This window comes from Nilaparvata lugens, chromosome 1 (assembly GCF_014356525.2).
Source record: "Nilaparvata lugens isolate BPH chromosome 1, ASM1435652v1, whole genome shotgun sequence".
NCBI lineage: Eukaryota > Metazoa > Arthropoda > Insecta > Hemiptera > Delphacidae > Nilaparvata > Nilaparvata lugens.
This window is the reverse complement of record NC_052504.1, coordinates 52,741,338-52,757,375: the sequence shown is the minus strand read 5'-3', so window position 1 is coordinate 52,757,375 and position 16,038 is coordinate 52,741,338. Positions and strand designations below refer to the sequence as shown.

The following is a 16,038-nucleotide window of genomic DNA, read 5'->3' as shown; positions in this document are numbered from 1 at the left end:
AAGCGAGCCGCGACCAGGCAAGAAGCTGTTGGTGTTGGACATAGACTACACTCTGTTCGACCACCGGTCATCTGCCGAAACAGGGGTCGAGCTGATGAGACCCTACCTACACGAGTTTCTCACCTCATCATATGCGGTAAAACTATTAATGTGTATGTATTTAGAAATAAATACATTTAAATATGTATTTAATCCTTTTTGTGTATTTTTTAAGGAAAACAGCTAAAAGGAAAATTGCTTGATTAATCATTGCTCTATTTTCGTTTTCCCGCTTTGGTTGCTTGGATCCATCGTGTTCTTCTCTATAGAAGATTATCAACGTTCATCTTAGATTAGGTATTATATTCAAATTTTGAAAGATTATGTCGATTTATTCTAGATATATGTTTACCGTTTGATTTTCTTATCTTCAAACAGCTGGTTCAACATTCTACGTGTGGATTCTATGTACAACATTTTTAAGAATATTTGAACTACGTAAACTACGAAGTGTGGCTATAAAATGACGGGATGATTGCTGCAAAATATTTTAGTTTGAATTTATATAGCCTATCTTTATTGGATGTCTTCTTTAAGATACACCTTTTCTGTATCCCCTACTATGATCTGTGAAATGTTTCATCATTCAAAACTGTAGAGGACGTCTTCTTTCGTGAGCTCCTTCATGAATTTGGCCGCTTTTCCTATCACACCCCCCAGTGCATGGATTGGCTCTTAGTTTGACGGTTATACTAGGAAAACTAAGATTCAGTACTTGTTATAACTCTTTACAAGAAGATCTGGTCATTTTCAATGGCATTCAACGTTTCAGGACAAACATTTTTGCGAGTCTCATTCTGTTCAGTGAAAATAAATTTAGGCGTCATTTCGCCTACTTTTGTGAATGTTGAAATTTTCCACCCAGAATTTTTGTCAATTACTAAAATTTATCAATTGCATGAATTGTTAACCGACAGTCAGGTTGCATCAGATTACCGACTTTTCCAATAATTTCATCAGTTTTTTACTTGAGAGGACGATTTTGGCGTGAATCTCTGCCATCTTGGAAGACTACTAGAAAGTGATGCACTGAATTTGGGGCGCTGAATTCCGCTGACACGCCAGAGGGCGTCTTCACCCACAAAACCCTCAAAAACCCAAACATTTTGGAATTTTTCCAGCGAATTTCTGATTCAAATTCAGCGCCCCAATAGAACCGTCAAGAAAAATTCGGAGCTGTTTGCTGAAAAACGACCATTCGACTGGAATAAAGGTGTGGGGTGGGTGTTGGAGGGGTATTTCCACCCCTGAATATGGTTTTTTTTTAAATACACATTTAATAGATGTTAAATGCACCTCGTAATATAATATGAGCCGGAATATGATTTTTTGTTAGGAAGGCTTAAAAAGGTATTATAATGAAAAATTCGTAATTTTGCTGTAGGACATGATTTTCTATTTTTGGGTGTATTCCCCTCACCCCTCTACTAAATTTGAAAATTCCTAAGGAATCCCGTTCAAAATTAATTGTATCTCCTTTAAAATACCCTTTTTTTGAAAATTTGTAGCTCTGGAACCGAAAATGGTAATGTCCTGCGTGACACTCAATATATTGGAAATTTTATTCTCTTTAATTTTGTCATGAATGATTTTTCTTGAGAAACTCAAGGTTTTCGAGATTAAAAGGGGAAAATTGAGAAAAGTCCAAAATTTTGGAAGTTTTTGGGGGTTTTGGGGTGAAGCCGTCCTCTGGCGTTTCAGCGAATTTCAGATTCGAATTCAGCGCCCCAAAATACATACAGAACCGTAGAGAAAAATTCTTTCGGGGCTGTTTCCTGAAAAACGACCATTTGACTCGACTAATTCATTCAGATACATTCCTATGGTATCATGAGTTGTATCTGTGGTATTATGGTATTATTTTAACAAAAACTAGATAGTCTTATTCTAAAGAACTAACTATATTCACTACCTTCGATTTCCTTCAATTGTCAGTAAATGACTATTTCTGACGTCATACCCTATTAAAAGTGTTCATGAGCTTTAAATTTCTACTTATGTTGACTGTTTCATGTTGACTGTTTTATGTATTACTGTATTCGAATTGTAATGTATACTACGTAGCTTAAAGTTCCATTTATTGTATCGTAGTGTTGACACCATGTAACTTATTCGTGTACTGAATCGTATTGTGATTTGTGACTTTTCCGATCACATTTTAATGCCTCATAAAGGAATAAAACGATTTTTTCTCACCTTATTTAGAAGTTGAGTGGTAGATGGGACAAAAGTCCTAACTCCGTCCAATAAGGGTTTTTTTTTTCATTTAATTTAATTTTTACAATTATTTCTTATTTTGTTTATAGATGAGTCATAAAAAGTCGAAAGTAAATTTTTCATCTCCTCACATGTTTTGCTGTCTCTTATTAACTAGGTATTGATCTCAACAATCAACTCGATTTGATAGAAAAAATGATACAATATCATAATAGATTGAAATAAAAATGAACTAACAACTCTTACTGTAGTTTATTCTTCTTCTTCCTCTAGCACTACAGTCCTATGTGGACCTTGGCTTCCATGACAATTTCTTTCCATCTGTCTCTATCACCAGCAGCTCTCTTCCATCCCCTAATTCCCAATACTCGCAGATCTCTCTCCACATCTTCCAGCCACCTTCTCCTTGGTCTCCCTCTTCTTCTTGTGCCTTCAATTCTTGCCTCCAATATGACCTTTGACAACCTTTCTCAATTCATCCTCTTAACAAGTCCAAGCCAGCGTATCCGTTGCGTGGCTCAAATCCCAACATACTTTTTCTTGTTTTTGCACATAGCAAGAAGCCCGTACCATACAACCCTGTTCTCTCAGTAGGTCCACTATAGAAAAAGGAGAAATCTCCTTCCCTGCCCCATCCATCTTACCTCTTGCACAGCGACTAAATTGAGATCGTATTTCATACTTCATTTGCTGCTAAAATTTTTCAGCTCTTAACATGGTGCTCACACCCATGTTGCAAATTTTGGGTATTTTCCTCTCTTCTCACTTCCTTGTTGATAGTAATCACGATCAAGCTCTAGTAAGGCCCCATACCGGATATCCGAATGTGGGCTTGAAACTCCAGAATAATTTATCATATTAGAACCCATCATATTCATACCTGACATTGTCCGGTAACTAGACAAAAAAATAATTAAAATAAAGGTATCTAGTTGTCAGCTCAACACCTCATGAAAGCAAAGAAAGATGAAAATAAGTATATGGTCAAGGGAGGCTAAAGAAAGAATGGCTCAAAGCTTAGTCAATCGAGAAAGTGTCATTCCAGAATTGAAAAGTTGCAAAGCATATTGAGAAGGAGAAGAAAGGAGGGGGGAGGAAGGGGTTTGGAAAGTGGGGTCCCTTTTAGTCGCCTCCTACGACAAGCAGGGATACTGTGGGCTGTGGGCGTCTTCTGGGCTTGAAACAATTCTTGAGCCAGATGGTTGACTCAAAACTCCCCTAACACACAGGGGGAATTACTCTATTCTTACATTACATTTTATGAAGGCTTCTATATCTTGAATAGAATATCTTAAGAGCCATTCTCTCACTGCACAGAAAAAAGTTCTTCTATTAATCATAGTCTTGATTTTTTCAGATAACGTTTTGTATATTTTAGAATGGGTAGATAGTAGTAGTTACTAATACATGAACTCTTTCCACCTGTGGTTTTTGTTTAGAGTGGGTTTCGAACTCCCTCACTCTATACGGAATTTTGCCCGGCGCCAATCAATTACTGTGAATTGATAAAATACACTGTACTATAACTTCACTCGCTGTGTGGATACTTATATTTCACTCACTGAACTAATAATAGTATAGAAGAAAAAGATGAAAAGAGATAGATCAGGGTCGTGTGTAAGGGAATGTATGAAGTGAAAGGCAAAACAAAGGTTAATTATGAATTTATTAATGAACTTTAAATTGAAATGGATTTATAAAAAATTGATCAAAATATAGTAATGATTAGAAATAAATATACAAGATGATTGAGTTTTAGAAAATACTACAGTTCAAGTTTAATTTCATACAATAAAATTTAACAGAGTTCCTATTTATCAGGTTACTTGAAGAGTAAAATATAAAATCAAAATATCGAACACCTCTAGTTAAAAATACAATTATAGTCAAAAATAAGAGAATTGATAAATTTTAAAGAATGAATATGATTAGGAGAGCCTTGCTTTAAAAAACTATTATTTGTGCTTTGAAGAAAATTTCAACTATAAGTTTCAAGAAGTTAATCAAGACTGTAAGCTTCAAAAATGTTATTAAAACTGGATCTACAGATATGTATTTAAAAAGAAGTAATAATAAAGTTTTCTCTTTACTATGGTGCTATAGAATTCAATAAACCTATTTGGGCTTTTTAGGGTGGGGTGGTGTGGATTTGAGATTTAGAGAATTGAAAATTCTAAATACAAACTTTACCTGGTTCAGTCAATTCCCTATAGGATAATTGAAGTCTGAAACCAAAGAATCACTCCTACACTGAACACTGTCCAAAATTCAAGAGACTAAGAGAGACTAACCTCGCAAGACATGGTCTGCGTACTTATATACTAGCACCACGATTTTCCACCCCTCATCACCCTTCGCCCTCTAGCTCCGCCTACACTCAAATTCTTCAGCCTTATATCCAACTTACAAACTGAATTCAAATATCAATTTAGATTTACTATAATGTTTAATATTTATATACATTTTAAACTATGGCTCCCCTTCATTATTAAAACAAATGATATCATACATTTTAACAATATTTAAACTCTGAAGTTTGGATACTGACAATTGAATACATACTCATCGAATTTGATTAATACAGTAATCAATCTTATAAATCTAATATGGAAAATATTTCAATAATAAATACATGAAATGAAGAAAAAAATACAATGTCATACAGTACATTATTACAATTGAATTGAATAAATCAAGTTAATAAGATTTTTTTTCATAATTAAGCTTATTAATTAAGCAGGGTTTTTATACTCATTGTATAACTATACTAATTGTTTTATTTATTTTTTATGGCAATATTTATTTATTTATTTATGGAGACAACAGGTTACCCCTAATGTGTCTCCTTCACAAATACAACAATACAAGATTAACAATGAGCAATGTAACTTACAATAATATTGTAATTATTGCAATAATGTTAAAAGAAAAAAATATATAGAAATACAAGAGAAGGAAAAAAATATATGTATACAAGAAAATTATCATAAAACTGAATATAGAAATGAAAAGATTCTAAAATTAAAGTAAAAAATGTTACAAAGAATGGATAAAACTAACAAATGAATGTAAGAGGACTGATACCTGCCAATGAAACAACAAAATGAGTGAGAAGTACACAGTGCAATAGATACATACCTATATACAGCAACAAATAATCGACAACACGACCGAGCAAGGACATCTCACAATAGACTGTTTAATATTCTATAAAATTTTTCACGAGAGAACCAGAAGATGTCCAGATGCCCAGATTAACAGTTGAAAAGTCTTTGAATTCTGTTGACCGGAGAATTATAGTGACTCACAGTTCTGGAACGGGGCACAAAAAAAGAGAAAGTGGAGCGACGTGATATGGTAGATATATAAATATTGACATATGAAAGCAAATATGGGGAATCTATTTTACTATTTAATAAACTATGAAGGAAAATTAAAGACTTAACATCTCGTCTTGTTTTTAATGATTTCAATTGGAAAATATTTCTCAGAGTGTCAGAGGGAAAGTCAAACGGACAATTGAAATGGAATTTCCTGAAGTACATGTACCTTAAAAATTTATTTTGTAAACGCTCCAAAAGTAGTACTTGATCATTACAATAAGGGTTCCAAATTTCAGACGCATACTCAAGAATACTTCTGACAAGAGATTTATACAGAAATATTAAGGGTGAGACATCATTGAAAGGTGAACATGTTCTCAGGATAAACCCCATCTGCTGATTGGCTCTACTACACAAAAGGTCTATATGTTTATTGAATGTAAAATCAGAGCTGTAAATCACACCCAGGTCCTTAAAAGATTCTACCTCCTCCAACGGTACACCATCAATACTATAGATGCATCTGTGTGAAGCTACCTGCCGGGAAAATGATAAAGTTTTGCATTTAGCTATATTTATTCTAAGGCCATTATTCATACACCATACACTTAGTTTATCAACACCCATTTGAAGGCTAAGGCAGTCATCAGGGCTCAAAATCGCTTTGTAAAACTTCACATCATCTGAATACATCAGACAGGATGAGCCATCAAAGACAGCAGGGAGATCGTTAATGAATAGAAGGAAGAGAAGTGGTCCAAGGTTGGAACCCTGAGGCACCCCAGATGTACAGTTGAAAGTTCTAGACTTGAAATGATGTACTCTAACATACTGCACTCTTGAATGCAAATAGCTCTCAACAAGATTTGCCAGGCTTGTACAGAATCCAATCGACTTTAGTTTTTTAACTAATATTCTGTGATTGATTGAATCGAATGCCTTTGAGAGATCCGTATAAACAACATCAACCCGCCCCCCACCGTCAAGAACTCTGGATACCTCATTGCTGAACTCCATTAGATTAGTCACCGTAGAACGGCCTGACAGAAATCCATGTTGCTCGTCCGCGATGACTCCCCTCCCATAAAATGAGCGCTGCTATCCAGAGATTGTCAGTTTGGTGTAAGGGTAAGCATTCCTGACTGGCAATTGGGAGGTACCGGGTTCGATTTCCGGGCTGGCAACTAATTTTTGGATAGTAGTTCTCATCGAATTTCCATCTAGCTGTCAACCTTGTTGTCAATGTCTGCAGTAGCAGAAGTCTTCGGGGTGATTTGCAGCATTTATCTGGGATTTTCGTTTAATAATAATTATATATTAATTAGCATTTGAATAAATGCATTCTCTATTTAATTCCATCTGTTAATAATAATTATTACTGTCATAATTTTACAAGAAAGAATAAAGCATTAAATGATTAACTCGTGAAGTAGATAAAATAAATCAATGTATAAACTTACACAACTCCTCAAGACAGACAGAACACTATAAAAACGATAATCAGCCAAACTCCTAGAGTGATGGAAACTTTAAGTCCTCAGTATTCCTGATGACGGAAGTCCTTCCATCAACCTCCTTGCGAATTCGAATCCGGCACATATGATCCACCCAAGCATCCTTTATCTTGCCGTCCCTCTTCAGTTGGCGGGCCAGTCCAAGCAGCTTTCTTCTCTCCGCGATAAGACTACGGTTGATAAAAACAGGGTCCTGTCCCTCCAATCCTCGAATCATGTGTCTCCTTATCATACCATGTTTCTTTCTCTGCTCCATCATGCTATCAGCGTCACGACGCCTCACGAATTTCACCACAATAGAGGAGGGTGTCGGTTTATTTCCAGTTCGATCCCTGAATGGCTTCAGACGGTGACACGCGTCTATCATGTCCGAAGATATATCGAAGCCAATCGCTTTCCCCACCTCCGCTACTGCTACCGTTATATCCTCGTTCTGCATTTCAGGTATTCCGTGGATTTCGATAGTATTTCGTCGCGAATACTGCTCCAATTCGTCTATTCTTTCCTCAGCTGTCTGGAGACGGCACTGAGCGAGCTTAAGTTCTGCCTTGAGTGAGTCGATGATGCGTTGTTGACGGTCGATGATTTCATTTTGTTTTGAGACAATATTCCTCAACTCTACCTGTTTTTGTTCTCCGGAGCTCATCATACTCTTCATTTCCGTTAAACAGTTGTCGAGCTTTTCCTGTTTACTATCCCAGTCCCTCCTGAAGTCGTTCATTAACCTCTCAATCAGTTCATTTGGGGTTAGAGTGTCGTTGCTCGAAGGTTTGTTGTTTTTGACTGGTGTAGAGTCGTCCGACATTCTCGATGATCGCTGATTAGCAAAGCAAGGTTGGCAATTTCACGGCTTATCCTTCAAGAAAGATAGATCCGTTTCCTTTACTTTCATACATGCTGGGTGATAATATGACTTGCAGATTCCACAGAGAAGTTTTGGAGTAGTAGGCGCACGGCTCACTGACTGTCCACATTTTCCACATGCACTCATAATAATAAGAATGATAATACGGCAACGAAAGATCACGTCGGAATTGAATTAGGAAAGCAAATAGTTAATGAAGTATGGAATATCTAATTCGACAAATACTCTTTTCTTCATAGAAACTTGTTAGCTCAGATGGCGGTCCAAACTCCCGATTCACTTTATCATAGAGATAAGAGCGGAACGAAAAACAACCGGCCGGCTTGGTATCTCGACTAGAACTGTCAACATGTTTCAATCAACCATACCTAATTCTATTTACAAATTAACCCTTGGCCCAAGAATCCGGATTCAACTAACTTACTTAGCTTATAATAATTATTAAATTATAATTCATTGTACAACATATATTTTTTGAATAATTTATACATAGCCTAATCTACTTCATGTCCTAATTTATATAGACATCTACTCATATCATGTTTATTCAAATAATTGCTTCAATAATATTCATATGCTAACCACGTGGTAACATTGTAGCATATGCTAACCACGTGGTAACATTGTAAAATACATAATATCTTTATTCTACTACTCTCCTAACTATATATCTATATTGCTATACGCCATCTACATATACCTGACATCAACTTATGCTATAGCTATATACAAGGGTTAACAGAAAACACATTGGGCCATGTGGTTTCTATTGTAAGCGTGTCTGTGAATAAAGTTAAGAATATTGTTAGCAAGATTCTAGGAAAGAATGTATTTTGTTTCAAACTATTTTGAAAAGAATACCACTGTCGGCTGGCTAGGTATTGAAATGTATCCTCAATAGTTTTGAGAAACGGTTCTTTTTATTATTCTAGCTCTCGAACGTCCATATTCTTACAATACAATATGTTCAGAGCACGTGTTACAGCAAATAACAGAAATCTACCATTTTTCAATTTCAGGAGAGCACGTGGTCGCCATTTGTGGCTCATACATCAAATTACATTGTTCACATGAACTATTTTTATTCTTGAGAAGCAGGTACTCTTCATTGTAACCATCTATATCTACCCGTAAAATTAGATAGTTACTTGTTCACATGAATTATTCTCATTGTTTAGTAGCAGGAACTCTGCATTGTAATTACTATTTTGTTGTCAATATTCGCAGTTCCAGGTGTATTCAAAATATTGAAAGTAGCTATATTCTTTCTATCAAATTGTAACATATATGAACATCGAATCATGTAAATTATTATTCCTTCCATATCAAGTGACATTTGGATAACACCAAACATTTTGTAATATTCCATTTTATGTAATACTGTATTAAGTAATTTGTGATGTTTGTTGACAGTATTATGACATAGTGATTTGGTCGGCGACAAGTATGAAGTGGATTGAAGAGAAAATGAAATTGTTGGGTGTGTCCACTCATCCCGATTACAAGATTCTCTTCTACATGGATCATCTTGCTATGATATCCGTTCATACACCTAAATATGGACTGGCTGAGGTAAACAAAATAAATTGAAGATACTTAAGTAAATGAGTATAATAAGTAAATTCAGTACTGATTTGAATCGGCATTTTCTACTAAGCTCGGTAGAGAAGTGATCATTCTTCAAATTTTATAAAACTTTTTCTCTCATGTAATTTTATGAAGAGTTCCTAAAACATTCTGCTATGCTATGAATAATATTTTTAATCAAGAAAAAACTACCTAAAAACATTTCCAAATAGTGTATTAACTCTTTTTTTACCTCTAACTCGTAGTGCTATCACATCTTCCTGTTGTGAGTTCGTTTGTAATATTAATTTTCTCCCTATTATTATTAAAAAAATGTTACATGCCACTTCTCAAAGTATGGACAATTGATTTTTCATAATTTATCCATCAATAAAAACAGAAATCATAATCATAATGGGCGAGAGCAACAGACCTAGCCCTAAATTGTTCTACTCCCAAATTTTACAAATAGTAGCCTACAATTTCTAAAAGATAGTATATATTTCCACTGCTAAGAATTCAAGTCCAGTAATATCTCCGAGTAAAATTTGTCGAATAAGAATTACTCCATACCGTTTTATTTTTGTCACATCCACATTTATTAGTAGTCCTGTGTACGAATCTTAATGTGGATGTGACAAAAATAAAACTGTGTTTTTTCAACTATATGTCCGAAATCAATGAACTAGAATTTTGCATTTAGAAGGATAAATTTGTGGTTAATGTAACTGATTGTAAAAATGTTAACAACTAAGTGGTCATGTGGACAGGTGAAACCATTGGGCGTGATCTGGGGCAAGTTTCCGCAGTACACGCCGAAGAACACGATAATGTTCGACGACATCCGACGCAACTTCCTGATGAACCCGAGCAACGGACTGCGCATCGCGCCATTCCGGCAGGCGCACACGAACCGCGCCACCGATCGCGAACTGCTCAAGCTGGCCAAGTACCTCAGGGAGATCGCTGCGCTCGACGACTTCTCCGCGCTCAACCACCGCCGCTGGGAGCACTGGCTGCACAAACTGCAGCGGCGGCGCACCGACCACTCTGACAACCAGTGAATTGTTCGCGTTACATCCTACTTGAAATTGAAACTCATTGTTTGCTTCAGAGAAACTGTTCTTTATTATACTCTTGAAATAAGTATCATCATAGATAAAAGATAGCATAAGAAGATATCCCATGGTATAGGTTGTCTATGTTCCAAATTTAAAGCCGATTTTTGTCAACTCAAGCCGATTACTGTCTGTCATTACTGTTTTGTTGGGGTGAGAGTGTAAGAACGGCACAGTATAGATAGGTAGATAAATGCCTTTTATTTGCATTTACAACATTAAAAGTGATGTGGGCGAGTTAATATGAGAGACTACCAGTGTCACATAGTTATTCACGAATAACAACTACTAGGACTATCAGCTTGAGTTAACATTGAAAATTGAAAAAAATGAACGCCCTATACCATGAGATATCTTCTTATTTTATCTTTTCTCAATAGTATCATTATCATCATGAAATAAGGTGCTTGATGGTGAGATTTCATTACATTATTACTGAGAATGATCGATCTAAATCGATGACATAATATATTAGTCTTAAAAAAATTGTTGCTGATGCATCTTTTATGCAAAATGAATATTGTAATTAAAAATCTGTAACTCTATATTTATTGAATAATGTTATTTCATTTTTTTATATTGATATCGTTTATTTCATGAAGATTTAGAAAGATATTTTTGGCAGGTATACAAAGAATTTATCATCATTGTTATAATAACTAAGTTGAAATTGATAGTGTGATCAATTATTCTTTTTAACTGATAATTAAAAAGAGATCAGGGAATAGAATATTTATTGGATAAACTCAAAAGAATAATTAAAGTTTGAAATATGTTACTTGAATTTTACATTAATGTTATAATTTCCATTTTCAATAGCTGAAACTATAGTTTCAATTAGTATAAATCTGAATTCCTATGTTTGATATTATTTAGTGAGAATGGAAGGGTGACTAACGGGAACCGGATGGTTTCAAAAATAGCAGTACAATATCAAATTAACTAACTCATTTGAAAAACGTCAGTTTCCCATAAATCACCCACTGTGAGGAAAATTATTTTTAAAATTTGCAAAGCAATAAAACAATTTAAAAGAGTATCTATGTATAAGTATTATTTCTAAATCAAGAAAGTGAACACCGAATAGTTGAACAAAATTAAGGCTGTGCAAAGGCTAAAAATAAACTTTCTACTGGTGATATTTTTCAAAGTTTTTCGATTTATCATCAAGCTATCAAAATGAAAAAGTTTTCTCAGGAAAACATCTTTTTTCCGATCATTAATTTTTTGAGATATGAGCGGCTAAAGTTTAAATTTTCGGCACAGAACATTTCAAATTCGGTAAGAGATAAATCCATGAGATTTGAAGGATAAATTCTTCATGGTATTGTTGATCTAGTAAAACAAAAATTTTCTTAAAATATCAATTTTTGTGAAAGTTATTCAAATTACAAAAAATGACCAAAAATAACTCAACTGAAAGTTATTTTTGGTAAATTGAATAGCTTTCTCAAAATTTATATTTTAAGAGAATTTTTGTTTTACTAGATCAACAATACCATAAAGAATCTATCCTCTAAATCTCATGGATTCATCTCTCACCGAATTTGAAATGTTCTGTCCCTAAAATTAAAACTAGGCGCTCATATCTCAAAAAGTAATGATCGGGGAAAAAAATGTTTTCTTGTGAAAACTTTTTCATTTTGATAGCTTGATGATATACAAATCGAAAAACTTTGAAAAATATCACCAGTAGAAAGTTTATTTTTAGCCATTGCACAGCCTTAATTGTTCATAGTTAGATAAATAGTAAAATAAGACTTTTCAAGTGATATAGGCTAACTTAATGATAGGTAGTGGTTTTTGGTAACTATTATCTTAAAGAAACAATAGAAAATTCTTCCTTTGCATTATAGTCTAAACCACCTTCATAATAGTCATGGTTTGGAAAACTTGATTTAAAATGTCAGTTTTCATCCAAATTGGTTTACCCAATGCTGCAGATTTATTGGTTTACCCAAAGGGCTGAAGAGCTAGAATAGCAGTCTCAAGTTTATGCTAGGATTACATGATGATGAAAAAACCTGTTATGGCGCACTCACACAACTTTTCTTGTATTTATGAAAATTTCGGCAAAAACCGCCTCATGTGTCTCCGGCGTAAGAGTCGAGTTTCAAAAATATAATTTTTAATTGATCAGCTGACGAGATCAATTCTGCTATCTCTTCCAGTGGATGATTCAATAGAATCAACAGTTGCCTCTCTCATTAGGTTTGCACTTGAATAATCATATTTTCTCGAATTTTGAGCTTATTTTTAATTTTAGTTAAAAATGTTATTGGTCATTAATTGTAGAGACTTTCATGTTCAATCTTTTCCATTAAAAATTTTTCGTTTAAATTGTTTCTGAAGCCTTATGATTGGAAATCTAAAATCAAACTTTGCATAGATGGGCCGGAGCTCCTGAAATTTTTAGATATGTGACTTGTGGCAGCTGATATAACTTATCAATGACTATTCAAGTTAATGATCAAAATCGTTGGAGTCGTTTTTGAAAAAATTGCGAAAAACCCTATTTTTGACATCATTTTTGCCGTTTTAGCCGCAATCTTGAATTGCATTTGATCAAAATTGTTCGTGACGGATCCTTATAGTGAAAGAACCTTAAGTCTCAAATTTTAAGTCATTCCGTTAATGGTAATAGGCCAAGGAAAGTAAAAATAACCAGAGTTCACATTCTTTCTCTCTACATTAATTTATTTTATACAGTTGGTATAAAATATAAAGTTAATTGTAATTTTTTTTCGAGAGGCCTTGAAATAATTTTGCCTTTTAGTGTTGTAGTTTGAATTTGTTTGAAGCTCATTACAATATGTTGATAGAAATAGCAATAAACGTACATTTCTAATAATACTGGATCTTTTCATTTGTTGTGTAAGTACTTGTTCATGATAAGTGACATAACAAGTAGTGACACATGAAGATCAAGAATATAATAGCGCTGATAGAAAAATATTGTAACAGTGTGTTTTAATGAACATCGCCAGATAAATAAATTTTAGAATTGAAATCCAAGTAGTAGATCTAGAAGATATGCAGTAGGAGGTTTTGAAATTCAGCCAAGCCAGTAACGGCAGATTAGTGATAGAAGTGGCAAACATTAAGTAGATAAAGGCTAGAAATGAGAGTATAAATCATAATTGTTTTAAATTAATACCAAAATTAAATTGGCAGTTGCTTTATTTCACCATTTTGTAATCAAAAAAACACTAGTTATTATAGTTTAGGATCTTCTGCATGTTTGTACTTACAAAACGTTTGAAGTGACATTAGAACATTACAAAGTCAAAGCCTGGAACGAGCAGTGATTTGATCATCAGCTGTTAGCTGAAGCATGTATTTATTTCTAGCATTGTTTGTAACTGTTTAGAAAAAGGAATTAATATAAAATTATAATAACAATTTGATCAATTTTATTTATTGTTTAAAAACAAATTCTAATACATTACAAAAATACAAAAACATTGTTACTAATTCAGATGGCATGTAAAAACATTATCCAAGTTAAATGAACCAGCAATACTTTCTGCCAATAGGAGAACAGTAAACTTTTGGCACGAATTGGACACTATTCAAAATTATGCACGTGGCTAGCCAGAAGCAATGAAGCATAGAATATTACTAGCAAGAACCCGTGCTTCGCAAAGGTGTATTTTAAAACTTGACAGAATGAAAACTTGACGTAATGAACTTTTGAAGAATTGAGAATAGGCCTATAACCATCCTTGGTTAATTAAGAATCTATAAGTAAAATTCAAGTTAATTAGTCCAGTAGTTCAGACGTGATGATGCGTCAAACATAATTTTCCTATCCCGTACGTGCATAAGCCAGCTCTTTACTTTATATAATTATTATAGATATAGTTAACGACTGCAAGAGATAGGACTGTGGAACAGAATAGTGGTGAAACTATGATAGCGCAAGAAGTGTCTCAAACACAATAGTAGGTACTACATGAACTTTTTGAAAGTGATTTGAAAAAATGTTAAAACAACAGAACTGAATCCTTGTCATTCTATCTTCATTTAGAGAGGCTTTTGTTTGAGCCGAATGGAAATCTATAAAAAAATGAATGTCTCTTTGTGTGTTTGTTTGCATGTTTGTTTGTTCCCTGTAGACTTGAAAACTACTTGACATAACGGCATGAAACTTTGGGAATATGTTGTGTGAATATTGGGGATAGTTTCTGAACAGAAATTTTAATAGGGGGGCTAATAATAATTATTTATAATTAATCCATTTTACAGACATATGTTTTCGAAATTTTCGGCCGAGCGGCTACTGAAGAACGAAAAGATGATCATGATTCAAGATCATATTGTGATAATATGATTTAGCATCTAAAGTTACCAGCTGCAATAAAAATAGAAATATAAATCTCAGTAACCTTTTAAATTATTTCGTCACAACATGTTTTGGACATTGAAGCCATTTTCAAAGGGTACTGAGATTTATATTTTTATTTATAGTCTAGTCGTTTTTCAGGAAACAGCCCGAAAGAATTTTTCTCGACGGTTCTTATTTTGGTGCGCTGGATTCGAATCTAAAATTTGCTGACACGCCAGAGAGCGGCTTCACCCCCAAAACCCCTAAAATTTCGGACTTTAAACATTTTTCCATTTAATCTCGAAAACGTTTTGGGGAAAAATCATTCTCACAAAATCAAAGATAATAAAATTCCAATAAATTGAGTGGTCGGGCAGGATTCTACCATTTTTGGTTCCAGAGATACGAATTTTCAAATAAGGGGTATTTTTTAAGAGGTTTTCAAAATTATGCAAACCTACCACTTCTACCCTATACAACTTGGATATTTATCTAGTATAGATAAAAACCATACATCACGTGAAAGAAAAATTAATTCTGAACAGGATTCCTTAGGAGTTTTCGAATTTTGTAGCGGGGGGAGGGGGAATACACCCAAAAATAGGAAATCATGTTTCATTATAATACCTTTTCAAGGCCTTCCTAACAAAAAAATACATATTTCGGTTATTTTCTATGAGAATCACCCGTTAGAAACATTTAATTTCAGTATTTCCTAGTGGGGGGTGGGTATTTCATAAGGATACGTCAAGGATCAAAACTTTAAACACTTATAACTTTTGACAGAATGATCAGATCATTTGATCAGAACAAATTGTTTTTTGCAATACTGGATACCCTAGTATACTTCTTTATCTACAGAGATTGGAGCGGCAGTATTGATGGTAAGGATTGCAGACATATGGTGCACTGTTCAAATATAATATTATCTTGCCATAGATATTGGTTGGAGCTCTAAATTGAGTTGATAGGAGTTGTAGTAGGCCTATATTGCGTCTGTGAAGTAAGCACACGTTACGCCATAACGTGGGACATATGTATATTTTATACAACTACGTATTCAATTGAA

At 34.1% G+C, this 16,038-nt stretch overlaps 1 protein-coding gene across 1 annotated transcript in view; it reads left to right on the top strand.

Annotated features, from left to right (window-relative positions):
• LOC111061400 (ubiquitin-like domain-containing CTD phosphatase 1) overlaps positions 1 to 14,049 on the top strand; it is a 34,356-nt gene extending 20,307 nt beyond the window's left edge. The window contains exons 4-5 of the mRNA XM_039436360.1: positions 9,372 to 9,530; positions 10,295 to 14,049. Of these exons, the coding sequence (XP_039292294.1) occupies positions 9,372 to 9,530; positions 10,295 to 10,588 (453 nt within the window). The 3' untranslated portion in view covers positions 10,589 to 14,049. The remainder of the gene's footprint in view (positions 1 to 9,371; positions 9,531 to 10,294) is intronic.
• Positions 14,050 to 16,038: the final 1,989 nt, after the last annotated feature.